Here is a 27,963-nt window from a genome sequence, read left to right as displayed (position 1 = left end):
TATACTTTTCCTTAAGTTTAGTCAACTATTAATTATAATTGACAGTATAATTAATTTTTATTGTTATTGATTAATAATGATATTGATTAATCAATTAATTATGATAATTAAAGCGTGCAATATGTACAAATTTTGACTAAATTATCTTTTTATATGAATATATATGCGATAGGTCCAGAGTTAACTTAGAAATAAAATCAACATAATTAAATTATCAAAATAATAAATAACCCATCAAAAAACATCACACATTGATACAAGGTAAGAAACAAGGTTTATATCTGATGCATATTATTTTTATTTTCAGTTGTTTTTTTACATAAAAACTTTCATCTGGATCTTGTTATGTATTGATGTGGTACAATAATATTACGTTTATCAAATTAATTTTCCAACACAAATGCAGTTCTCTTTTTTCAATCTTTCAAATTAACACAATTATTTCTATCATTATTTCATGCCCTTATAATTTAAATCAGTAAAGAATCTAATTTATTAATAAATGTCATTCATTCTCGTTGGTATACTTGAAAATGGATCAATTATCAAAAAATTTACTGCAATTTTACTGATTTAAATTTAGAGTATGTAACTTTAGAATTAGTAAGTATTATAACATTATTCACTAAACTTAATTAATTCAATAATAATCATAATACATATGCTCAGATATCTTTTAAAAGTTACTTTTAAAAAAAATGAAAGATATTTTTTTTATTACAAGAGAGATCTTCTGATAAAAGTGTATATATACAATGATAAGTCTATTTCCTTTTTTAAAATTATTTCGTTTGTTGTTATTTATTAATATGCATATTTTATGAACGAAATTTGTTGAATATGATATTTGAATCTTAATTGTTAAAACTCTTAATGCGTTACATACATACTTAATTACTTATTAATCTAAATTAAAACAGTTGTAAAATTTTTTACAACTTGACAATTGATGCAAATGATTTTCACGTATTAAAATTTCTTCTTTGATTATTCATAACAGTATGAGAAAATTAATGATGTAACAATATTTGGATTTTTATTTTTAACAGCCATCACTTTAATGCATAATCATTTAAGATAATCCACATACCATATTTTAGTCTGAATAAAAATAGTCTTCTAATTTGTACATATGCATATGCATATAAATGATGACATAGTCAAAGAAAAATATTTTTGTTGAATGCTGTTTCATTTACATTACTTTTAAAATTATTTCATTATACTAATGACATATAAATATTCCTATGATACAAGTTATGCATAAATATTATAAATAATTACAAATACGTGACCTCAACGATTCTTGATTGTTTCTTTCAAATTTAATAATGATTCATATTCAACAACTTCTCCTTACATTACCTGAAACAAAAATTTATTTTAACTCTCTCAATTGGACTAATGGTTCGTAAAAATGATTTATTTATTTCAATGGAAAATGATATTATACCAAACACTGCATTTGTCGTATGGATTCATCGGTGATCCTACTGGACAATTGTATGCTTTAGCAAAATCTATGCTATTCGACAAAGTGCCCATTACTCTTACGGAGCCTGGTGGATGTTCACTGCTTCGTACTTCTATCAGAGCATGTTCTGGGGTCATCGTTCCACACCAGATTTGAGCATAATTGAGGAAAAATAGTTGGTCATGGGTCATATTAAGTCCAGGAAGTATTGGTTCTGGATCATGAGTATCAGCCCATTTTTTATAGGCCTGAAAAATGTCATTTCTTATAAAATAACTATAAACATTGAATTAAATCAATTAAATATTTAAGAGGGAAAATACCAAAACTTTCTTTGAATGTCATTCTCTGATACTATAAATATTGCTTTTTTTAAAGAGATTATTAGACATAAATTAAGTTATTTTTAAAGGTATTATTATTTTTGTTGAATTGGAGATCTCTAAACTGGACTATAGGGTAGAAAAAGGTATATGCAATTGTTACCCGAAATGCTTGCTTCAATCCTCCATTGTCGGCAATATTTTCACCCTGAGTCAATTCACCATCAACCGTTAGATTAATTTCTCTTAGTTTATAACGAGAATACTGGTCAACTATGCACTTCGCTCTTGCCCTGAAAGCTTCTACAGTAGAATTATTCCACCATTGCATCAGATTTCCATCTTTGTCATGCTGTCTTCCCTTGTCATCGAAACCATGAGTAATCTCGTGTCCAATTACTACTCCAATACCTCCATAATTAAGAGATTTCGGGAAATGTTGAGAGTAAAATAATGGTTGGAGAATTCCCGCAGGAAGAACTGAAATAGAAGTGAAAATAAAATTGTTTCAATCAGTTGACTTTTTTCTTAGAGAAAAGAAATGATAAAAGATTATTTCTATTTTACCAATATCATTTTTATTTGGATTATAAAATGCATTAACTACAGCGGGCTCCGTTGACCAGCTATTCTTATCAACTGGTTGGCCAAACCTAGCGAGATTCCGAGCTGCATGAAACCTCAAAACTGTAAAAACATTTTCCAGAAATCTATCTCTTGAGATGTTGAGCTACTGAAAACAAATATAAGTATTACCGGACAAAAAATATGTTTGTTCATTAGAAACTCAATGTTTATTAAACGATATAAATAAATTTATGAATATTATTCATCATTATATAACATATAGATGTCATAAGACCAACTGATTTAAAGAAAATTATAACAATCATTAAATTTTATGAAACTATCATTCTATTCTAAATGATCTAGTTATTAGTTTTCATTCCCTTTTTGGAATTTAAAATTTAGGTCAACTTATTTTTGCAAAGATAATATTTGCATTCAAAATTTATATGACATATCATAAAACAGAATTCTAAATAAAGTTTATCAAAATGTGTGTACAAAAATACGAATTAATCTCATGAAATTGAATTGGCAAACCGGTATTTGCATTTTACACTGTTTTTATATTTCTGCGTATGAAGTTGAAAAGTTATTTGATCCAAGTTTCATTTTAATTTTACAAGCAAAATCAACAGCTTTTTACATACATGAATGCAAATATTTATTTTCAATTCATATAACATTTATTACTATTTTTATTCTTCAAACTGTAATATTTAAATGCTGAATCATCCGAACTTTTAACTGGAAAGTAAATTTATTGGAAACTTTTCATACTGCACAACTTAGTTCAAAAAGTTATTATTATCACATTAAGCTGCAATTTATGTTTGCTTACAACATTTATAAATGAGTTAATTATACAAGGATTAAAAAGATGATAGAAAAATTAGATAATGCTACTTACCATTTCATATTCTTTAGAAAGTAAATAAGGGTTTTTAATATACTCTGGAAATCCAATTCTTTCATTGATTGAATTAGCTTTGATTTTTGCTACAGCCCGCGTTTCGTCATCCATCCAATGATTTTCATCCAGAAGTTCATTGAACGCCTCTCTAATATTGTGAATCATCTCCAAAGCTGTACTCTGTATAGAATTGGTTTTTGATTCTTTGTTAACTTCTATGAATGATATCATTTTTCAAATAGTCACCATGCTTTTAGAGTCAAAATGATCTCGAACAAATAATGCCCCAACGGCCGTTCCCATCTTTTTATTCGTCCATTCAACGCACTGAGAGTATCTACTTCTTTCACTTAAAACTCCTAGGAGAGTTTTCTGGAATTCGATGCGTTTTTGCTGGTAATCATCAATCATATGTGGCAATACTACCATCACTAAACGCCACAGAAAATAGTTATACAGAACCCTGAAATGATAAAGTTATATAATTGCTGCAAATAAGATATTGAATTTTAAAAATATCATTGAAATGAAGAAATGATTAAAAGTTGGAAATTTGTCATTTAAAAAGTAATTTAAAGAATCAAGTAAAATAATTCTGTTAGCCAGTTATCTTAATATTTATATTAGATAATTTATTATAATTCAAATTGCTTGATTATCATTTTTATATAATTTATTAAAATTAGTTTAGAAGTAATTCGTTAGATTGAACATGAAGCTTGTGAGAAATTATAAACTTAGTGAAATAAATTTCTATTTGAATGAACTATGGTCAAGTTGATACTTGGTAACTTTACTTTGGAACAACTTCATAAGTTAATAGAAGGAACAATATAACATACCTTTCATCAGTTTCCTGAATAATTCGTCCCATTTGAATAAAATATGGCATCGCATAAGATACTACAAGTTCATCATCAGTTATTGAAGCATTGACAAAAGTCTGGAAATAGGTTCTCCATTGAATCTGAGGAACTTTTCGCTGTAGTTCTCTCAAAGTCATCTTGCGATAGTTGGCAGAGGTATCTCGACGATCAGCTCCAGGTACAGTTGCCTATAAGACTACTATACTTAAGCTTTTCCATTACAAAGTGTATTAATCAATTAGCGGATAGATAAATAAATAAAAATACATTAGCTAATTTTATTTCAAACGAAATAACTTTTTGTAATTCATCCGCAGCTGTGCGAGGATCTGCTCCAAGTAAAATAGCTACTTCGGTCATATATTGTTTGTAAGCTGCTCGTTCAACTGCATTGTTAGGATGCAGGTAATAATCTCTGCTAGGAAGAGCTAACTGCATCTGATCTATCTGAAAATTGTATCATTTTTTATTGCCACTTGAGTTGAAATAATGAAAACAGTTTAGAGGTTTAAATGGTAGCACACCTGCAGGATATTGATCGAGGAATTTTTATCGTCGGGTCCTATCCACTGATCAAGAAGAGCTCCTTCATTGAATTCTCCCCTCATATGACCCAGAAGAACCTCAATTGATTCATTAGGACGTCTCCAAGTTCTTCCTTCAACAACTGGCCAACCACCAAACTTTTTTAATGCTTCTCTGAGCGGAATATCTCCGATCTTTTTAATTTGCGCTGTAACATTAATAAATATTTATTTTTCATTATCATATTTAGCTTAAAGTTAATTGATAAATGAATTATTTAGAATGAAGTTTGTAATAAAATTTTCAAACCAATAAAGAAAATGATTTATTTTTGGATGTGATGAAGATAATGTTTTTAATAATATTTACCAATATCCATGCATGATCTGTAGAATACTTTTGCTTTTATTGTCGCATTGTTGTCGGCGTCATTGAGCGGTTCTTCCAATATTTGCTTCAGAGTAACCTGTAATTGATTGGTAAGTACTTCGAAGGTATTAATGGAGCTCTGGTCTTCAGGTATGATGTTCAATCGATTCCAATTACCGCAAGCATATTGGAAAAAATCGTTACAGGGTTTTACTGTTGTATCCATTGCTGATATTAAACTTGCAGCTTTTTTCATGAAAAACAGAAAGCAAATGATTGAAAAATATTAGCTATAGAAATGATGATAAAATGAGAAAAAATTGAGTAAAATTTTATTATGAACAAAACAAATAATTTTTTATTAAGTATTTTGTAGTAGTTCTTGAAAAAATGTAATGACTTTGAATATACCAATTGATATAATATATGAAGTCATGAAAACCAGAATGACCAACCAGTATTTTATTTTATTTTCATACTAGATCGGTCATTCCAGCTATTACGACATCACATGAATTATTTAATCAGTTGTTATTCTGACAATGATAAATATTTAGTAATTGAATGTTGAATTGTTGTAACTTTTTGTTTCTTTTTTTAAATAATAAAATAAGTTCTAGTGCTGCAATATGACTTAGTTCGTTAGAGTAACAAGACGGTTTATTGTATCTGTGCTGAAACAGTCACATTACCCCAAGACAGTCCTATCATACTATTATTACAAGTATAAGACACTATCCAATTATGATACCTCGGCACTATTTCATTGTAAGCACAATTTTTTGGTCTACATATGTATTGAAAAATAATTACTAAATATATTATATTTTGTTTAGAGATTTGTATATTGTACAAAATTGGATCAAATTATCTAGCTTCAAAATACATAATTTTTTCTGAATTAGACTTTTCTGTTATAATACAATTTACAAAAAAAAATTATTGGTTTTAAATAACATAAAAAAAACCCCTAAAATTAGAAAATAAATCAGTAGGATTTGTCAGAGATGACATTTCAAAGCTCGTAGTAATTTTCTCTTCAATTTATAGTTTCTGTAGTATGAGAATTTTTTTAAAAAAAAAAGAAAGAATAGAATGTCAAAGCAAAAAAGTCACCTCTAACTTTGAATGTTCATAACTCGTGAACAAATAATCCAATAAAATAAGTAAAAAAAATATTTTTTATCAAAAAGTTTCCGTTGCAATGAAAATAGCTTTTGTATGTTGGATTGTTTGTAATAAAAATCATTTCAATGGTGTGCACTCATCGTATATCAAAGAAAGAAAGTTGCTTTTGACTTCGAGAGCTTACAAACCGTAAATAAATAAGTCAATAAAGTGAATGAAAAAAGCTCTCATTGGAAAATTTTGTCATTGAAGTGTTAATTGAAAGTATTTGAAAGAAGACAAAGTTGACAGCATTCATGTTAACATTCAAGTTCTTTTTTTTATTTTTATAAAATTTATATCTTGGAATTCTTTTATCATTTTCCAGATTTTTTTATGCAATTAAACCGTAGACAGTTCAAAGTAGAACTGCCCGCATGTGTTCAATAGAAAAAGGACTAATTACAAGATATTGATTTTTTGTGAAATTATTGGACCTCAAAGTCAAAAGGGTCTTGCAGATTCAATCATGCTAGGAAGGCTCTTCAAGTCATACTCTAAAGAATTAATCTTTTTTGCAATTTGCATAATATATTTGTTTATTTTTTTTTTAAATTCACTTTCAATTTCATGATAGTTAATTTTAAAAAAAATTTATTGCTCTAATTTATATAAGAAAAATAATTACTTGAGAAAATTACAGATTGTTTAAAGTCAATAGATGATTCATCATAAATAAGGTAGAATTTCTAAAAGGTCCAACAATTTAGGGTTCTTGGACCTTTGAGAGGTAATAATATGTATGCTAAAATACAACACCAACTTGGGACAATAGTGTACCTGAATACTTCTAAGTACGGATTAATGTGAGCTAATTTGCAAAAATTTGTTGAAATCCTTAAATTATTTGAAGTGGTGATTTTAATTTCACCAGGAAATTGAAAGTTTACTAGAAAAAGTTCTTTAAAGAATGACTTAGCAATTTTCCAAAAGTTAACATTATGATTCAAAACATAATTTTCCACGAGTTTCAATAAATTCTCTTTAATAATATTAATGAAAATAAAATAGCTCAGAATCGCGTGTATGAAACAAGCTGTTCATCATATAATCACACTCACCTGTTACTACACATTCTTTGGACGAGCAAATGTCTTTAACTGTAAAAAAAAAATAAATATAATTTACTACAATCATTCACACAACATTTTTTTCATTTATTTCTAAATAAATTTATGTTAAGTTATCACACTTGTTCAGGATAGAATGTAAATTTGAGAATACATAAAAAGGACATAATCCTACCATAAATAGGTACTACCATAAACATTTAATTCGATTGAAACTGCCGACGAACATACAAAATATCTTCGGGTAACAATAAGTGGGTCGAGGTCTACGGGATTCGAAAGGTAATTTCATTTATTAATTTAGCAAAATTATTGGTGGTATAATGAGCCGGTAAAATCTTCAATGTTTTTACATCATAAAATTATATGTTATATTCAACATTTGATTGAACACTCTAATCATCTTTTTCTACCCTTGCGATTTATTCAAGGCTGTGTATATTATTTTAATTTTATGGATGATATCAATATTAGAATCTACGATAATATTCTTTTTAAAGCCAACTATTGGATTTTGATAATCAATAAATAAAATACGTATAATACAATATGATGATCGATGTAAAATTAACAGTATGCAATTATTTAAATTATTGCAAACATTTTATATTCTAAATATTTGTTAATTTTAAAATATAGTAGTGATAACTCTTTTTTGGAAAAATATCATGTTTTTATGAATAAACAATTTTGAATAAAAATTTAATGATTTATTTGGCTCAATATATGGAACTAAATGTAAATAAATCTCCACATGAATCATGGTAAAAATAAAACCGTTACATATTAAAATGTATCACGATGAATATTCAGAGTAAAAAAAACACGCGAATGACATTGTAAACAAACTTATTCAGTACAGGTCGATTATTTAGATACTCTTTAAAAATATTCTAAATAATTTGAGAGCCACTTTCTATATTTCTAATTTCTTTCACGACTTTCTTTACTTTTATTTGTCATTCTTAATTACCCGAACCAAATCTATTCAAAACAATTTTGCATACAAAATATCAAGAACATTTTATGAACGATTTATCGAAGTATTTTGAAAGAAAACAAAATTTAATTACAGCTAGATAGCTTGTTTACTTGATACCTAGATTATTCTATCTAAATAACAGTTCATTGGTGTGAAATTTCATTATATTACTCCGATATAAATGATACTTCTATTATCCTATTGTTTACTAATTAGAAATCATCTATTCAATAGCTCAATTGATTTTGTTCTTTTAGATCATTTGATAAGTAAAAATTATTCTCTAATTTTTTAACTCTAATTAAATTTAAAAACTTACGTTCGGTATATTGTCTCCAGTAATAATGCCCCGTCACGATGATACAACCAAGAAAAAGTCCCACTAGACCACAAATAATAAGAGCACATGATCCATCCCTTTCCCACCATTTTTTTCTTTGAGGTACTGGAGATTCTGGAAGTGCTGGAGATGGACGAGGTGCCTGAAGCACACGAGATGCGTGAGAAGGTACTGAAGAGGCCGAAGAGGCTGCTGAGAATCTTTTCGAAGAGCTTGGAATAATTATAGTCTTCGTCTGGGTACTTCCACCTGGCATATAAGTTAGCTGCGACAAAGAATTAAATAAATTTTTTTAACCCAACATACACTTGGATTTAAATAATTAATTAATCAATAAAATATTCTTCATAATATTCCATTGATTATTAATACAGGTGTTGCATGATATGTACTTCAATTGACTGCGTGTCAGGAGAGGCAACTAATCGGGCTTCGTTAGGTCCAGGTGTCTTGAATGCAGGATCATCGGTATCAAATGGCGTAATCATTGTGAAAATAGTGTTGCTATTCCGACTTTATCATATGTCCAATTCACTAATCTACCTGCCCATGAAAAAAAAAACAGAAAAATTAATTACTAATGTTTATTTTCTACATTGGCGCTCATCTGTTGATTTTGCCACGAGTTAACGCGGCAAAAGTGTATTCAAATCCAAAAAAAATATCGAAAACATAATGATGTTATCAATTAACAATATGATTTATTTTTCAGTTAATTCTACTTGAAAATAATAATTGATTATTTTAAATACATTACCGTGTAATTATCTTCACTTATTACTATTTATTTATGTCAAAAAAAATTCACTAATAATTTCAATCGGTATCTATTTAATAGATTTTTTTCGTTAATTTATCATAAAAGTAAAAAATGTATGATAAATTTGTCAATTATGTCATCAGAAAAATAAAGTTTCAAAAGTAAAGTATAAAGTGAAGAATCTAAACTAATAGTTACTACACTATTGGTAGTCGGTGCTACACTGAAGGGAAGCATGACAAGGTGCAGCCGTGGGGTGTAGTTGAGGCGGTGGGAAATAACACCTTTCGCTCGCGCGCGCTTTTGCTAATTTTCGCCTGCCCAGATCTTCATTAATTATTGCCATAACGTGCTTGGTAATTTCATCTTGTTTACTTCATTAATTTGATAAACATTTCGATATAATACATGAGCCCAGTTATTCATCTATAGCTCCAACTGCTAATTGTTTGATTTGTTTTGATACACAGGAATGTGAAATCTGTTTTCCTATGCGTGAAAAACTATTTACTCGTGCTTGTTATTGCAGGTCGATATACCTGCACGTCTGCGCACTGAGCTAAAGAGTTTCACATTTTCTTAAGATAATGTTTAATAAATTGTGCTTTCCTTCAAGGGGATATTTTAACCCACAAGATGTTGATGGTTTCTTTTCATTGTTATTGAATATGTTATTAGCATTCTATCATCAACTCCATTTATACTTCCCCACGTGTAGCAATTTCGGAAAGCAGAATTTATTTCAACTGTATTTTTGAAAATCTAGAGTTTTGGAGTCTTGTGAATGTAGAAGTAAACCTGGTGACTTGGTTATTTATTTTTAATTATTAAATCAAGTCAATTAATTAGTCAAAATAATCTTTCTTTAGCTTCAGTAAAAATGTCTTACAATACTCAGTAGTTCAATAGACGAGATATTTTACCCTCGAGACATGAATTACTACCATGCTTTACCCATCTCTAAAAGAAGCGAACAAAAGACTTAAGAAACGTAGTAGATATTAATTTATAAGTTAATAAAAAGAACTATAAATAACTTCAATAATATTTACTTAAATTTGTCGGTTTTTGATTACAAGAAACGAATCAATTCATTCCTTAAGCTAACGATTCAACACTTAGCGTTGGTAGAAATTCAATAAATCATTTCTGCAACAAGTATCTCAGAAGGTCATGCAACTTCAAATCAGAGGACAGATGCAGGTACTTGGATTTATTACTTGTTCGTTAAATAGAAGGATTATGTGGGATTCGTGAAAATCGTTTAATTTCAGGTTTTTTTTATTCAACATCATCTGAAAAGTTACTTGAGAAATATGTCACTCGAATATTTCTCATGCTTTTCAAATAAATATCATGCAGGTGGTATATAAAATGATAAGAAGATGGTGAATTATATTCTAGGATTATTTGGTATTTGCTAAATCTTCCATTAATGCTTTCTGTAGTAAACTAGTTGGAGAAGCTTTCGTAAATTTTTATAGGGCAAGAGGCATAATCTAGTATTTGTGGGAATTATTAAAAAAGTTTAATGAGTTTTAAATGATTCACAATTAAACCCAAGTCATAGTTTAATGAATGTTCTGTATCCGCATAATAACAGTCTTCATACCATGACAAGTATTCATTTTAAAATTATTTAATAATTCATGAACTGTTCTTGATATTTAATATGAGTTGGAAATGTAATTCTATCATTGTCATTTTTATATTAATATTATCAAACAAACGAAAATGATAAGATGGTAATTTAGTTGAAAATTTAAAGAAATCAATTTAAAGTAGACGTCAATATTCATTTAGTTACTAGATTAAATATTATGATTGACTATTTCTATCTTGAATCGAGAATAATGTGACAAGTTGGAAAACTTGTTCAATAATAATAATAATCTAGTATATTGCGCTTTTCAATATGCTTGGTGATATTAACCATGAATAAACATGTAATGGCAAATGATTTATGCAACATTGTACATTACAAATTAATTCAAATAATACTATATAGAATTTGAAATTTAATCCAATACAAATCAATTAAATTCATCCCATATTAATTGAACATTCATGGATAATTGAGTAGAAAACATAAATAGTTATTTTTATTAAATGTTTATTAAAAAATATTATTTACAGATATTTATACTAAATCATTTTATGTAACTACATTTTATACTGCAGAAACTTAATAAAAACTTGTGTTTTAAAATACTAGTTATTAATGGCATATTTACAAATATACAACTTCTTATAAATATACTTAGACTAAAAACTTGAAATTAATAAATTATATCTGAAAATATGTAATAATACAATTAGAATTCTCGCCTTACATCTTACATACAGCCTAATTTTATATTTGGTTATTCAGGCATTTTGGACTCGAATTCATTTTTCAAGATTTATAAACTAACTTATAAAATGATAAAAAATATTATATTACTTATAATTTAACATTTACTATCGTACTTCCTTATCGTAACGTAAATACAGAAGAGGTAATTGAATAATTATTCAGTCATGTCAAATGTAAAACAATAAACGATCTATAGTATTATTTATACAAAAATACTGGCTTTTTTGCTTATTGTTTTACTTCTTTTTTTTTTGATTTTTCAAAATTTATCAATCAACAATTAATATTGAACACATATATTTTCACTTGTAAAGTGGATTTTCTCTAATAAACGCGATCTTGGTAACCACTATCTGCTGTACTAGTGGTAGGCCTATAGAGATTTGTAGTAGTAGGTTTTTGGGCATTTTCTCTATCATTACTTCTTTGTGTTGAAGCCAGGTACTCAAACATACTTTGTTTGTATTGTGCAAGCATTTTACTTAAATCACTAGGCATAGGGTCAGTCCAGAAGAAATTATGATTTAATGCAGCGTCTGCATTATACCTTTTCGACGGGTCAATAAGAAGAAGCTTATCCAAAAGGTCACAAGCAAGAGAGTCTTTTATGTAGGGTTTCAGTCTTTCTTTTACCTGAATGAACAGATAGACAGTTATAATTAGGATTTTCCATCAATATTATGACATAATCGTTATTGATGTACTAATGTTTTTCGAACTTACTTTTCTTTGCTCTCCCATGGGTAAATCCATTTTTTCATACAATTTGAGATTTTGTACATTGGGCCAGACATCAGGAGTAATAGATCCGCATAATTGAGATATTAATTCAAGCTGGTGTTTTTCAGTTCTTCCTTGCAATATAGCATACCTAAATGAATAAATATAATATTTATTAAAAAGTAATTTAACATTGACGGATGAGTAAAAAAATAAAATAATATTCTCGTTGCGATTACTTCAAATGATGATAATGTATAGCTTTCAATTAATTAATTTTCTTTTATATTTACCTTGTCCACAATTCCGCCATTATACATCCAGCACTCCATATGTCGATTGCAGTATTATAAGTGCTATCTCCTAACAATAACTCAGGTGCTCTGTACCATAAAGTTACTACATTCGTCCGATTATCAGAAGCTTTATTTCTTCTAAATGCTTTAGACAGTCCGAAATCAGCTAATTTTACAACTCCGTTTTTAGTAATAAGAATGTTTGCTGATTTCAAATCTCTATGAAGAATCTGTAATGTAAACAAATATGATTAATTTCGAACTTGATTGAAAAAAACAATTATTTAATCATTTAAAAAATGAAATAATGGTTATTTACGTTATTAAAATGTATGTAATGTAATCCTTCGAATAATTGTTTCATGATGGTTTTGACCTCACCGAGATTGAATTTAACTTTACGGCAGGATAATAGTCCAGCTAGGTCATGTTCACAGAATTCAAAAATGAGGTAGAATGATGAGCGAAAATTGTTTTGTGGAATAGCTGTAAAAGTAAAATGAAATTTTAATAATTTATGATTGGGAATTATTTTTTCTTTTTAAAATTTATCTTCACACCTTGTGTCCGGCAAACTTCTACAAGATGCACTATGTTTGGATGGTTTAATAGCTGCAATATTCTTATTTCCCTAAGTGAAGTTATAGGAAACTAAAAATACGAAAGATACATAAGTACCAGTATACTAATTCCGTTTAGAGCAATTATGATTTATGACACCTACCCCTTCTTCACCCTCATTGTGAATTAGGACTTTCTTTAACGCCACCAAATTTTTTTGGTTTTTCCTCTCCCTTGCTTTAAAGACCTCTCTGAAAGAAAGGTGATAAAGGTACTTAGGTAAATATAGGATAGAAGGAACAGGTAGTCAATTATTAGCAGAATTTTCGTGAAATAACGGAATGTAGTATAATGAAGCAATAATATTAAAAATGTAATGTTTAAACTACTTTTTATCAAACTGTTTTTACTTATAATTAAAATAACTTTTCATGTATTCCAGTATTAAAAATTAACATCATGTAAACTAAAATTTTAGGTTAATTGAGTATATGTCAAGGTAGCTGACAAATAATTGAGAAATTCATTATTAAACATATGAAAAACTTTATTTCTTAAAATCACAATTTAATATTTTAATTTAAGAACAACCAATCTATTATATTAACTAACAATATCAAATTTACAATTCATTGTTTTGATTCACAAAATGTAAACATGTTGTAATTTTAATGCTTACCCATATGTACCGTGGCCAATTTTGAAAAGGGTTTCATATTTCGAAAAAACTTCATCACAGTATGGGAATTGGCAACCATTCATGTATTTTTCCATTTGATTATATTTGTTATTCATTGCAATAAATAAGAAAAAACAGAACAAAACAAACTAACAAACACACTGAACTATCACCTTCACAGGACTGAGCAAGACTGGCGACGACAGACCGAAACACAGCAGTTTTATCACTAGCGAAAGGCACTGACTATAGCATCAACGGCGTGAACTGCAACTACTACAGTCACTGCTCTGATGGTAACAGTTTCGTCGGTAATTGAGAGATTGCACTGTTCAACTGATAAACAACCTTTTTTATCTGATGTTGGCGTGCATGAATTTAAATTTTTTTGGGACTTTTTAATTTCATGAATTTTTAAAGTCAGATGAACTTTTTATCATTTTTATTCATAGAAAATTTGAATTATATAAAGGAAAATAAATTTATATAAAAAATAATAACACTGGTATATAATATGCTTTTTATTATATTTAATATCTATTATCCATGTTTACATTCATTAATATTTTACCTATATTATTCACAATAACAATTACAGCAATTGAGTATGTAAAAATTTTTCATCTGCATACATCCTTTTTTTCATTTATGTATAATATTTACACATCCCTGAGGCTTATACTACATTTATATGTATAATTACAATTTCGTTTTATATTACATACATTATTCTCATGACAAATACACTCAATTACAGTGAAAAAATAAAAAAAAATATATAAAATCAACCATTTACATTAACAAGCAAGTTTACTATAAAAATCACATTTTCATACATTTATAAAAAAATAAATATTACATCATATTCGTTGATTATTTAATACATAGAAAAAATTATTTTAAACAAAAACTCCAATACAATACGTTTGCTAGAATGAAATTTTAACACATCATTTATAATACATTCGAAAATAAGTCAATAATAGCTATTATATTCTACTAACTTTCATGTTCTAAATACAAATATACAAGTTGAATGTCTCTAGTGGTTTCTAATGCTTTTGACGACGCCAAAGTTCTTCTTATGAACTAAAGATCATATTAAATTCACTTTCATATGAATATAATTGTAAATTTTGTAGTTTAGTATGATTCGTTTGCATTTCAGTACTTAGTGCTATAATATAATTAGAGCTGAATAAATTAGAAGTATTTAACTTGATACTTTCAATCAATTAAATTACTACAGATTGAAATGGACTAGAAGAATTTGCGCGAGTTCCAGATTTATATTTAATCTTTTTATTTACATAGTACGTGGGAAATAATCAGCTGGTGTTACTTATGATTTGTTTGATAGATGAAATGTGATGAATTGTATTGACAAAATGTTGTGATAAAATGACTGTGAGTAAAATTATTGAAGCTATAGATACATTAAATAAAAATGAGACATAGACATACTCTGAATATGTTAGTGTGTCTTTACATCATTATTATACTTCGAATCTAGAATAAGAGTTAAATCAAATTGTAGGTATGTCAAATTTTACACATTGCTTCAACATAAATGGCAATAATCTTTATTAACTTGTCCGTATCGTTATTATATAGATGTTTATTGTTCTATTACGCAAGGGTATAGAAATTATTTAAATGTGTATATGAACTGAATTCAAAAGTAAAAAAGAAAAAAAGTTACTTTGATAACAATTGGAAGACAAGGGCTCATTAAATATAATATTGGAAATAATCCAAATGTCTTTTTCTTATATGAATAAATATTGTTATAAAATTTCATTACTTTGTTCATACTTATATAGAATGAAAATAAATAAACAGTAATAATGACAAAAGAACAAGTTAATTTATCATGAGTTTTATGGTGATTTTCAAATAAATTCGAATTTATCAGCAAAGCATTTCAACAGAAGAACAAAATGGATAAGTTGTGACAATAAGATTCTCCACAAAAGACATTGATGGATTTTCTTTTTAATCAAATTTATCTGACGGTCTGTTTTTCTCGATAGGCGTTAAAGTTTAATTAAACTCATGATACTGTTACAATAGTACTGCGCATTAGCTCACACTTACGTTGAAAATTTTGGTAAAAGTGTTGAAAGCATGACGACAGTGAGAGCATTCAGATAACGATATCGTCGAAAACCAGAAGCTGATGTAGACGATTCTGAATTACTCATATTTTCTTCATTGTCGTCGTCCTCTTCTTTGAACATTAATTCATCTTTTATCCCTGGACTGTTTCTTTCATGACTTCGATTGATGTTCCATTTCTTAGGATCTCGACGAGAGTTTGGTTTCCTCGTTGATGGTGGTTTTGGTATTTCTACAAATCGATTTTTATTACATTAATATCTTTTAATATTTATTCAGATTTCGTTAAAAAAGTGATAAAAATATAAATGTCAGTTGAATCTTGGTATAAAATCATTTATTAAATTAATTGATAGTTGAGAGTTCAATGGTGGAAATAATTTGAATTTTATTGCAAGAATTATTTAACATTATTTTAATTATATATTCAAGAAATTGAATTATGATAAATATGCAGTGATCTGGTAATATTGATTGTATTCAATTACTTATGGTCATGTGACAGACATTCTAAGCGAGAATTTTAATTGTGAGTCAATATAACCAATGATGATAAATTTTATATGCATATCAACCTCAATTATTCAATTTTTTGAATAGTCAAATAAATTTCTAATTTGAAAATTTTCATGGTTTGACGTATTTGTGTCATGTTGTCAAATTAATGCACAGTTCTGTGTCATCTGTCCCGAGCAGACTGCATTCGAATATAAGAGAAAAGTAAATAACAAAGGTAAAATTAGTATTCTATTGTTGAAAGTATACTAGCCGAGATTTTTTATCGAATTTTTTTTTTAGAAATGTGTGATCGGCAAAGAAAAAACTCTTGCTAATCTCTATGCCTTTAGACAGATAAGTGGAACTTATCTCCTACCCTTACACATTTACCAATCAAGTTGGAAAACTCTTTCTCCAGAATTCTTTTTATTTTCTTTCTCAAGTATCAAATGGATTCAACTCTTTATCAGACAATTTTTATGTCTTGTATAATGATCATTAACCGTATCGAATAAAAATAGATCAAATTTAATTATATAGCTTAAATTCAATCTGAATCACCTTTCAGTAACAAATATAATTAATTTAATCAATATATAATGAAATACTCTAATTGTTTAAATCTCTCATATAAATGATCCCCAGCATAATTAATGAAGATACTTCATAAATTCTAATAAGTTGTGAGTTACTTCGATAAAAGGTCAGTAATTGCTTTGGTTTTAGTTGATCGTGGTATCCGAATGTTTCAACTCAATCATTTGGTTGAACCACCAACAGAAGAGAAAAAATTGAAACGCTCGGTTGTATGACAAAATTGATATTGGAAAATTACGTGGCTGTCATCGGACAAAAGTCGCAGGTTACCATGAACCATCGATTGCTTTGCCTTTACTAACACCTACAGAAACATATTTCGAAAATCGAGTGACCTCGGTCAACAACCATGATATACATTTACCTGAACACTATCTCAGATAGGACATGATTCAACTGACATTTCAATTTTACAATTGTAAAACGTTAAAAAATAACTTCATTTACACGTCATGTTAACTATTTTACATTCTATAATTTTTACTATCAACATTTATCTATATAAAAGTATCTAGATAGAAGGATAATATAAGATCAAATATTTACTGTATAATTCAATTCTTCCATCCGTTTCTCCCAGCAAATTTGTTGCAATACATCTGAAGGTCCCGTAATCTTGCGGTCTCACTGATTTTATTAACAACGAAATTATTGTTTCATATCCATTTGTAATGGCTTCTGCTTTATAATTGTTATCTGGAAAAAAAGAAAAGAAATATGTGATTAATGGAATAATACTATTGTGTTAGGCTTGTTAAACTATATTCAAGAATGCATATAATTAATCATCCCGTTGTTTGATAAATTATTCTTTCATGCATTTTTTCAGCTCATCACATAGAACAATTGTGTCTGTTCTTTCTGACTTGCATTTTAAAAGGTGAACTATCTCCTTTAATTCTTTTTTTTTTACTGTTTTTGTACAATTTTTCTTCAATCAAGCTATTTATTGCTGAAGTAATAGGTTATATAACTTCATAAAATCTATGATATCCACTTCAACAGAAATTCTACTTTTCTTTTTTCTTTCTACTTAGCTCAATATAGAATCATTAAAAATGATTGAACATAAAAAATATTTACTACATTTGAAAGAAATATTTTTCAGCTTTTTATTTAGATTGGTGTGAAAATAAATAAGAAAAAAAAACTTGTTGATAAAACAAAATATTTTACAATATTTGAATATATTTTATTTATTCATAATAATAAAAAAGTAACTATGCTTGATGTTTGTAAATATTTGTACTTGATCGTTAATCAAAATCTTTTATTGATTTATAAAATTTGGATTCAAAACAATGAGTCAAAAGAACTTACAGTAAAATATTTACAATAGTAAATATTACAAGAGTAAATATAATACCTCATCATCACAATAAATAAAACATAGTTTTTTTTAAGTAAAGTTAACTATTGAGTTTCAGATTGTAATTCTATCCTTAATTATTGACAATTAAATAATTTATCGAGAGTATTTAAATAATTTATATTGTAATTATTATAATAAGTATTTTAAAGTTATATATAGATTGATTCTGATACTTCTCAGTTTATATTTTACCTGGCCACATATTTTTGTTTTAAAAAAGTTAAACATACATATGAGCTTTGACAATATTAAATGACTTTTAAGACTAATTTTCAAAGTACCTGTAAAATAAATAAAAATAATATCTGACGATAAAGAATGAAGCTTCTCTTGTTATTAATTAACTTCACTTTTTTCCTAAAAAATATTTCGTCCTCTTTTTATGGAAAAAAATTTTTTTTATTTGTATGCATCATAGTATAATTTTTTTTCATTGCATGACATGATTTTTTCTTAAGTAATCAATAATAAACACAACAATAACTTTTGAAATTGAATTTTACTCTAGTCTGAGTAAATAATAAGCGAGCAAGCAGTATTTACTTGATGGAAGGTAGTTTTATAAAACGATTAAAAATTCATAACACTACAAAGAAATATTTGAAATGTCTATACACATTTTGTAACAGAAATATATTAGCATGTGGATTGTAAGTATAAATTGTAAGGTAATTTGAAAGTTAACTGACCGATATAAATGTTTGTAATTCATTACTTTGGAATAATAAATTAGATGAGATATTTGGTCAGAAATAAATTGTTGTAGAATATTTCATCATAGAGACATTTTATCAGACGGTATCCTGGACCAGGATCAATTACCATGCAATCAGATATTTAATAAATTAAACGATGGAAGGAAAAAGTAGTTTGACTGCAAGGGAGAAGTTTTCATGCTAAGTTAGGTCTTCAAATAATTAAAAATTCAATTTTTATTTTCTAAAAATTAATTTGGAGAAAAGTTGATATCAAATTCCATGAAATAAAGCAACTATTATGAGTGATTACTTAAATTCATAGTAAAAAAAATACATATGTAAGTCTAGAAGTGATCAACTAAAAGAGACTTGGTGTAATAAATGCACGTCCTACCTGCTAATAATTTAAGTGTACATTGATAGTATGTAAGGCATAATAAGTACACAAAAGTTTCTCAGGTAGACCATGTTAAGAAATAGCATGGATATGTGCGTGAAAGTTTGAAGAACATAATTTAATGTTAAGTATAATTATAAGCGTACGTTACATACTCGTTAAAAACCTCATTATAATGGTGGTTTTAACGATGGCAATGATGATGACGTTGATGTAACTTGAAGGTTTTAACCGGATTGTTGAGGTATCTTGTAGCTGCCAGAAATAAATACGTACGAAAGCAGGAAAGTAATAAACTTGCAATTTATACTCTCAAAGTAACTTTGATGTTATGAAACTTAGTTAAATAGATGTATGACTAATAAAAGAAAAAAAAAATTAACCAGAAGAAATAGAAAATAATTAAACGGAGTATTTAATATGCAATTTAATAAAACTTCATCATACAAAGGAGTTGAATATAAATTGGGTAAAATTTGCGATAAGTATTATTAAGTCAAGATAAAATGATGATGATAAAGAAATATATCACTACAAAGGAGAAATAAGGACAAATGTTAAATGACTTTTTTAACTACTTGATAACGTACTACCTCATTTAGTTTGAATGAAAGTTTATTGGTGGATGAGTATTAAATGTCCTATTCCCATTGACGATGTGAACATAAGGAAATAATTCATTTTACTTGAACAAACTTTACAATTCTTACCTACTCTATAGTCTGACTAAATGGACATTTGACTGCATGTCGTAAACACCTGGATGCTGAGTAATTTTACTGTTTGGAAATATATAAAACTTACCATTTACGATGGTTTCGTTATTTGGTCGAGTCCAATAGACCACAGGTCGTGGATATGCTTCACTGAGACACTCCAAAGTCAATGTTTGACCTTCATATGCTCCTATTAATTGCTTCTCAATCCTTATCATTGGTGAAACTGGAAAATGGAATAAAGTAATCAATATTTTTCACTAATAAATATTATTAACTAATTTTATTAGAGTGGAAAAGTAAAAATATCGTGAATAATCATGAATGTCTTATTGTAAAAGTTTCCATTTCCTGGTGGTACTTTTAGAATAAGACTATTTTTAATATTTTATTTTGTTAAAAATTGTTCCTTATTAGTCATTTCTATGGATTGTAAAGAACGGATTTTAAATAAAAAAAAAACTTGCTTTATTATCATAGCTTGTGAAATTAATTAATGTTATTATATAATTAATAAAAATAATTCAATAAAATAAATTCTTCCCAAATTCTGAATATAATCACTTCAATTTCGTATTTCTTCACAAATTGAAGAAAAATTGAATTAAATCTATTTCGATAATGTCATCATCTTACTTCTATCCTTTGGTTTTCCCGAGACTAAATTTAAAGTTAAGTTTCAACTTCAAAATTTTCAATTCCTTTGATGTCCCAATTGCTGCTTATCATTTAATTCCAGTTTGGGAACTATTAACCTCATTGAAGATTTTGATGTCTTAGAGTGATCTAAGAATGATCTAAATTTTTAAAACATTGTTTAGATGGCATTGATACACTTCTGAGGTTCAAAATAAATTTAATAAGATCCATTTTCGACCTCAATTTTGTTAAAGTGGACGAAACAACAAAATTAAAATCGAAACTGGACTTAGACTGTATGTATAGTGATGTATTTTTAATTTGAATTTCAACTTCAAAGTTGTAATTGAAGACTTTGAAGTTCAAAAAATATCTTGAATTCTGTCTCGGGAATTGACTCAACACCCAATTTCTTCAATAATCCAAAGAATATCCAAATATAAAATAATAATTTAAAGTAACAATCGCAACACGTTTTTATTTTCTTTTCATGATAAGGTAATTCTTTAACTACTAAAAATGTCTAATCCAACTTTGGAATATTTTTAATAACAACCTGTAATGACTGAAAAAAAATTACAAGTATCTTAATGATCCCCTAAGTCCCAACGTTGGCTTTTTATATTTTTGAGAACAATGGCATTTAGGGAATTCCGGTAAGACGTATGTATTCAACAAAAACTCTACATTATTTTAGAATAGCTTCCACTTTACTCTTTATTTTTACTAAATTTATGCACAAATGAGTAAAGAAAAGTAAAATTCTGAATAGTATAAATTTAATCTTTTTAAAATATTTATTCTTACTGGCTAGAAAATATTCTAGATACTTTAAACTATTTATAAATATAATAAAATAAGTAATAAGAAGCTTATTTAAAAAAAAATTCCTCATTTTCTTGTAAATCATTTTTCTTCAGAATATTTTTATAAAATATATCTAGGCTAGAATAAAAAGTATTTGCAAATAAACTATAATAGCGCGATAAAGTAGAGAGAAATTATTGGTAGATAAGGATTATAGGATTACGAGGTGACAGATATATAGGCAAAAATAGAGATAAATTAAAACAATATACTTACAATTTACAATAAGAACTATCCGTTTGCTTACAGATGGTGGAACTCCATTGGAAGCAATACAGAGATAAGGACCCATATGGTGACGTGTCACTCGTATCAATGCCAACTCTGGACCTTCTAAAGTAGTTGCTGACATGAAAAAGTTGAAAAGTTTTCATATAAATAAATTTCAAAAAAATTATCTGGCAACTGAACTATTGATTTTCATTAAAACTTGTACCAATAAAATTCCAAATATATTTTTTAATTCATCATCTCGAAATTTAGATAGGGAAATAAAAATAAAAAATCAAATAAGATGAGTTTTAATTGTAGAAATGAAACAAATTACAAAAAAGTAAGGAAATATGGAGCAAGACAGCATTTTCGATTTTTGGTAACTTAGTGAGGCAAAATGGATCCTCCGAAGCTGTTAATACCAAAGATAACGTTGATTTGAAAATATGATTATCACTTCAATTATATTATTATGTGTATAAGTAATTTTAAAATTCAAAAAGCCGTCTTGCCCCGTATTTTCCTACCTAGGAAGCTCATAAGTATTTAACTAGAAATGAGATGAATTAAAAAGTGAAGTCTGACACCTGTTGAAAGGAGTGATAAATTGGATAAAATTAAAGCTACGTTATAACATCAAGATATTATATACAAAACGATTTGAGATACTTTACCGTTATGCCAATTAGGAAGAACTATCTTTTCATTAGTTTCCCTTCGCCATGTGACAGTTGGTTTTGGAGTTCCAGTAGCCGCACATCGTAGCGTAACATTACTACCCTCCATCACTTCCATGTCGGTGCTTGTTGGATAATTCAAGATGTCGGGGGGAACTAGAACAGTCAATGAAATTGATTAATAAATATAATATATAGGATATGGGTCATAATATAAAACTTGAAGATATTCCTTTGTTGGTGATGAATGCAAATTCTGGATCAGTAAATGAGTGATTGACAATTAATTTGAATTGTTTTATATAATAAAGGTAAAAAAATATACAATTGTTCTTTCGAGTGTTAATTTACTGGTTCTAAAATTTCTCTATACATGGCTTGTTAACGCACGTCAAACTATTGAAATTTTCATGCTAACACGTTTTGTAATAAATAGCCAATAACATTTTATTTTTCGTGTGGGATATCAATTGCCTGTAGTGCCCGGAGCAATTCAAGTAATCTCTGCATTCTCTGTATTGAGTTATTGTGATTATTCCATTTAAATATAAAATATAGTAGGAATATTGACGTACGATTGTTGGATTCGTCATGGAGAATTGTCGAGTTACATTTAAACTAATGGAGTGAGAAAATTGAAGATTGATGAATGGATGTTGGAAAAAAATTTCGAGGTTTTCAAAAGATTGAAAAATCTGAGTGGTTTCAAAAACCTTTTTTTTTTTAACGTTCATTCAACGAGAGCATCCTCTAACTCTTTTTCAATTTTGAACAATGGTCAATACTTGAACACATAGTGATTTAAATATGTTATTTAGTCAATTTTTTGAAAATGCATTTATCTGAATATAAATATATATATGTTTATATGGATTAGATGAAATTACTATCAACTAAAACTCAACAACATTGGAAGTTCTTTGAACAGACACAAAGGACAAACCTGAAAGTTTATGGCTTCCTGACCCTCTGAGATCATGCATCAGGGGCTGACTAGTCAATCTGATTAATTTTTGCGCACTTTAACGTTTCTGTGCCATTTTATTGAATTTGCCCTTTGTTGGGTTGTATTACAATAAATTCTAGGATAACATCAAAGCCTACTGCACATTAATTATATTTTCTATCTGAGATTCAGAGATTATGGATGACGTGGTTTCGTCTAATAAATGAATAAGGGTATTAAGCTACATGTAGGGCTCATATCATATTATTATCGTCTCTTCTACCATGAAATAGGAAAATTTATTTTCGAACTTCAGTGAAAGCATTTTGTAAAACCTATTGAGTGCTTTCCAATAAATTCAGGTGCACTGTTGGTCAATAGTTTTTTTTTTTAAGAAATTATCGGAGCTCAAAGTAAAAAGTGACGTTTTTTCTTTAAAATTTAATAACTCTGTTAAAAAAAGTCGTAGGACATTGACTAATAAAGTAGTTGATGGGCAAAAGAACAGACTTTTGAATGTTTTATTTGGATTTTTTCCAGTATTTTTTGCTGCACCAGGAATACTTTAAAAATCTACAAAAAATGCAAAAATAATTTATTTCTATTGAAAAAAATTTTTTGTTTTGAATATGATATTTTTTGTTGAAATTTTATTTAGATTTTATGTAAAATACAAAGAAAAATTATCAAATAAACAAATGTTAAAACAATATAGATAACTACGAAAAATTTTCATACACAAAAACATTTTTATAGTACATTTGAAACGAAAAAGTTGTACAGAACCTATTTGTTGAGCTTTTTATCAATTTTAGCAACATCTTTTGCTACATTGTCTCCATTTATTGGACTGTTAACTTTCAATAATTTTTCAAACGTTTCCATTGAAAAAAAAATATTCCGAAACAAATAAAATTCTGAAAGATATCGAGCAGTATTCAAAACTCTTTTCCACCGATTAAGGATAAAATGTTCTGACTAAAGAGAAGTCGGATTAGTTAGTTGCTATAAGGAAACAATGACTTCAAAAACAAAAAAAAATAATATAAATGAGAAAATAGGTAATAAAATAATAGCGACAATTTTTTAAATAAATATAGAAATGAAAGTTGGGTAAAAATGAAATAATTACTAGCATGGGAAAACGAATGAATAACAAAAAATAAAACAATCACGATTACAATTGGATTTGGACAAGCGTGCAATGTCCTTTATCGCGTGGGTGTCATTCATTCATCTCGAATTGGACCATGTCAGGTTAAATATGGATGCCAAAAAAAAGTATATCTATCCAACAGTGTATGTATATCATTGATATATTGAAAACGATCGTTGACCATTTCCGAAACATAAAAAACTTTTGTTCTGATTATTGATGAAAAATTTCACGTTCTTAAAAACGTCACGACAAGTTTTGTTGAATTAAAAAAAAAATAAACAAATTTTTTATCACATTTATAAATGTTGAGTATTTTTTTTGTTTTTTTTTCTTTTTTATAACCATTAAAAAAGATCTAATATTCAAATAACCTACTTTTTTGGAGCTGCACATTTGTAAATTAGTACTGTCATGGCATGAGGAATGAAAATTTGATGTAAAGAAGAAAGGGTGAAAAATGGTTATAAGACAAAAGAGGTAAGTTATTATTAAAGTAGAAAATACGTCGTCAGGAAGGTGTTTAATAGCCTTGCGTTCTACTAAGAATGCAATTGGCTAGCTTACGATCCGATGGAGATATATATACACAGAATACTTTGCATATATTTGCATGGGACCAACATCAGGCCGCAAATCGCAGCGAAATGGGCGGATCCGTAAAACGCACGTCTCTATCTCGGTGACCCACACTTTAGTTCATTTTAACGCACGAACAACTCAATGATAACTTTTACCATAGCTAAAATATCGACGAATAATTTGCAATTATTGTTCCTGTAAAATATCACCTAAATTAACTTGGAACTCGCTTGCGATAACTTATGGTATCACTTTTTCCATGAATTATCACGTAACTATTGCAAGAAGAAATTTTATTGGAACATTAGAAAAAGTTTTCTGTCAAATAAAAAAAGAAAATTAATTAATAATTAATGCTAATGGTTGGACCTGTGCTTTTAATCAAGATGTAATCAATAAGACAATGGTTAAAAACAGTGAAAAAATTCATTCCATGACTGATATATTTATTATCATTAATTGCAAACTTCTAATTACTATATAATATTGCTTAAAATTAAAAAGAAAATCACTTGGATGCTTGTAGTTAATTACACCTTATGTACTAGTCATTCATTGAACATTTTACTTTATAAAAAGTTTAGAGGTATTAAAAGAGAATTTATTTAGACAGAAAAAATGTTGATTTGAATGATATTGAAAAAATGTTTGTTTGTTTGAATGGTTCACTATTTGAAATCAAATATTTCAACATTTATTGAAATGTTACTTTTCGTGATTTGAATATTTAGATCCTTTTGTTCAAATAAAAGATGTTCAATATAACGAATGAATTTTTTTTTAAACCACTATTGTTACAAACATATAAAGAATTATTTGAGTCAAAGAATCCTGTATGTAGAATGTGTTTAATTAAAGACACAAGAAAGATTTTTTTACAAACATTTTAAAAGTAACGATTGAAGGAATATTTTTGAATAGATGGTTTTGTCACAGTAATGAAATTCATTTGGTATTGTTGATTGTTAATTAAGATCTATCGATTGTTCTATGGAAGGAAATAACTATTGATGAAAGATAAACTTATCAATAGTTGTTAGTACTACTGAACTTGCTATTGGTGCTCTTAATCAAAAAACAAAAAGTAAAAGTGGAACAGAATGGAGGATAGAAGAGATATAAATAATTAAATGAGCATGCCGATGACTAGTAGAGTTTTTTGATGCAAAAATAAGTTATATGTCAATTAGATCTATGTAACTAATTCAATTTATAATCGATTTTTCAAGTAAATATTCATTATTAATTTTATTTAAAAATATTTTACAATTTTTTGCTTGGAATTTTGATTTTAAATAATAAATTTAATATATAAAAAAATTTATTACAATATTACAGTGAACTTTAATGAAAACATTCAATTGGAATGATTACAAAGAATTGAATCGAAAAATTTTATAAATTAAATAACAATAAAAATAAACTATAAAAATTACTAGAGTATTTAATTGGATGTTGGTGTCAATTGTCAGTAATAATTAAAATGTTAATCTAAATAAAATAAAAGCAATGGCCCTATGATTCAGTACCTGTTGAATTTATTGATGGGCAAAACTGATTTCCATCAATATCAAATTTTATGATGATTATTTTATTATTTTTTAATTGTTATCGTTATTAAAACGTTGACTTTTATTTCCAACATTTTTGCTATTTCATGTGTGCAACAAGAGTGCATTGCTTGGATAAATGAAATAGATTAAGTCTACAATAGCTAAATATTTACTATGTAAATAAAATGTTTGTCAATCATTCGAGTAAATTTACCTAGAATAACATTTATTACATGTCATCCAAAGTGTATTGTTGTTAATATTTTATTGTCTATAAATTTCTTTTTACAAATTAAATCTTATAAAATATTAATTTCAATTGAGTTGTAGATAGAAAATTAAATCACTTTCAATTTTATTTAAATTTTTTAAATGATTATAATTAAATAAATAATTTCACTCAAAATATGATTTTAATTCTGTCAATTTAATGAAGATAATGATTGATATTTCAACTAGGAAAATTATAAACTGACATAAACCCATGAAATAATTCTCTTAAGCAATAAACTCAATATTGAAAACTCATTTGAATATTTATCAAACATAATAATAATGTTTTTCTATTTATCCAAACACGTCATTATTGAGAATAATATTAATACAATTATGCAAAATTATATGCTATTTTTATAATCCATCATTTCTGCATCGTTTTATTTAATTAATAGAGTAAATATTAATAAAATAACGTTGGCAACAAAAAGATCAATAATTCAAAAAATAAACCTCCACTCTATTCGGTAAAATGTTGCAATTGATATGAAATTACTCAGCAATATTCATTTAATTCCTTTCACAGCGATTAACAGGTAGATAGTAGATATTGTAGATCAACACTAAATATGACAATGACAGGGGATCTGATCTGAAGGGTGACCTGGTTGCTGTACTTTGTAAATAAAGTAATGAGGGGATAAGTGCGGGTTTAATTAAATTAAAAACGTGTCAAGGATGATAGAAGGT

The 27,963-nt window shown here is 27.4% G+C and overlaps 3 protein-coding genes across 4 annotated transcripts in view; all 3 read right to left on the bottom strand.

Annotated features, from left to right (window-relative positions):
• Nucleotides 1-280: 280 nt before the first annotated feature.
• LOC118064067 (neprilysin-1-like) lies at nucleotides 281-9,597 on the bottom strand. 2 transcript variants are annotated; one of them, XM_035078444.1, is made up of 14 exons: nucleotides 9,354-9,597; nucleotides 8,989-9,139; nucleotides 8,576-8,861; nucleotides 7,266-7,304; nucleotides 5,038-5,283; nucleotides 4,668-4,876; nucleotides 4,411-4,590; nucleotides 4,120-4,331; nucleotides 3,524-3,740; nucleotides 3,275-3,457; nucleotides 2,365-2,527; nucleotides 1,961-2,277; nucleotides 1,454-1,722; nucleotides 281-1,365 (listed from the first exon to the last, which is right to left on the bottom strand). In XM_035078444.1, the coding sequence occupies exons 2-14, from the start codon at nucleotides 9,082-9,084 to the stop codon at nucleotides 1,362-1,364; spliced, it is 2,421 nt and encodes an 806-aa protein (XP_034934335.1). In that variant the 5' UTR covers nucleotides 9,085-9,139; nucleotides 9,354-9,597; the 3' UTR covers nucleotides 281-1,361. The 2 variants fall into 2 exon arrangements, with proteins under 2 accessions (XP_034934335.1, XP_034934336.1); XM_035078445.1 differs by having other exon boundaries at nucleotides 8,989-9,135.
• Nucleotides 9,598-11,967: 2,370 nt separating this feature from the next.
• LOC118064079 (cyclin-dependent kinase 9-like) lies at nucleotides 11,968-14,152 on the bottom strand. The gene is made up of 7 exons (XM_035078457.1): nucleotides 13,969-14,152; nucleotides 13,453-13,540; nucleotides 13,289-13,379; nucleotides 13,048-13,214; nucleotides 12,726-12,958; nucleotides 12,436-12,583; nucleotides 11,968-12,345 (listed from the first exon to the last, which is right to left on the bottom strand). The coding sequence occupies exons 1-7, from the start codon at nucleotides 14,082-14,084 to the stop codon at nucleotides 12,037-12,039; spliced, it is 1,152 nt and encodes a 383-aa protein (XP_034934348.1). The 5' UTR covers nucleotides 14,085-14,152; the 3' UTR covers nucleotides 11,968-12,036.
• Nucleotides 14,153-15,859: 1,707 nt separating this feature from the next.
• LOC118064086 (protein amalgam-like) overlaps nucleotides 15,860-27,963 on the bottom strand; it is a 61,105-nt gene continuing 49,001 nt past the window's right edge. Inside the window, exons 4-8 of the mRNA XM_035078466.1 lie at nucleotides 22,758-22,916; nucleotides 22,087-22,215; nucleotides 20,453-20,590; nucleotides 17,728-17,877; nucleotides 15,860-16,318 (exon numbers count right to left, since the gene is read on the bottom strand). Coding sequence (XP_034934357.1) covers nucleotides 16,062-16,318; nucleotides 17,728-17,877; nucleotides 20,453-20,590; nucleotides 22,087-22,215; nucleotides 22,758-22,916 — 833 coding nt within the window. The 3' untranslated portion in view covers nucleotides 15,860-16,061. The remainder of the gene's footprint in view (nucleotides 16,319-17,727; nucleotides 17,878-20,452; nucleotides 20,591-22,086; nucleotides 22,216-22,757; nucleotides 22,917-27,963) is intronic.

This window comes from Chelonus insularis, unplaced genomic scaffold (genome assembly GCF_013357705.1).
Source record: "Chelonus insularis isolate UGA/USDA-ARS -01 unplaced genomic scaffold, ASM1335770v1 contig_160_pilon, whole genome shotgun sequence".
Taxonomy (NCBI): Eukaryota; Metazoa; Arthropoda; class Insecta; order Hymenoptera; family Braconidae; genus Chelonus; species Chelonus insularis.
The sequence above is the reverse complement of the archived record's forward strand: the minus strand, read 5'-3'. Positions and strand labels throughout refer to the sequence as shown.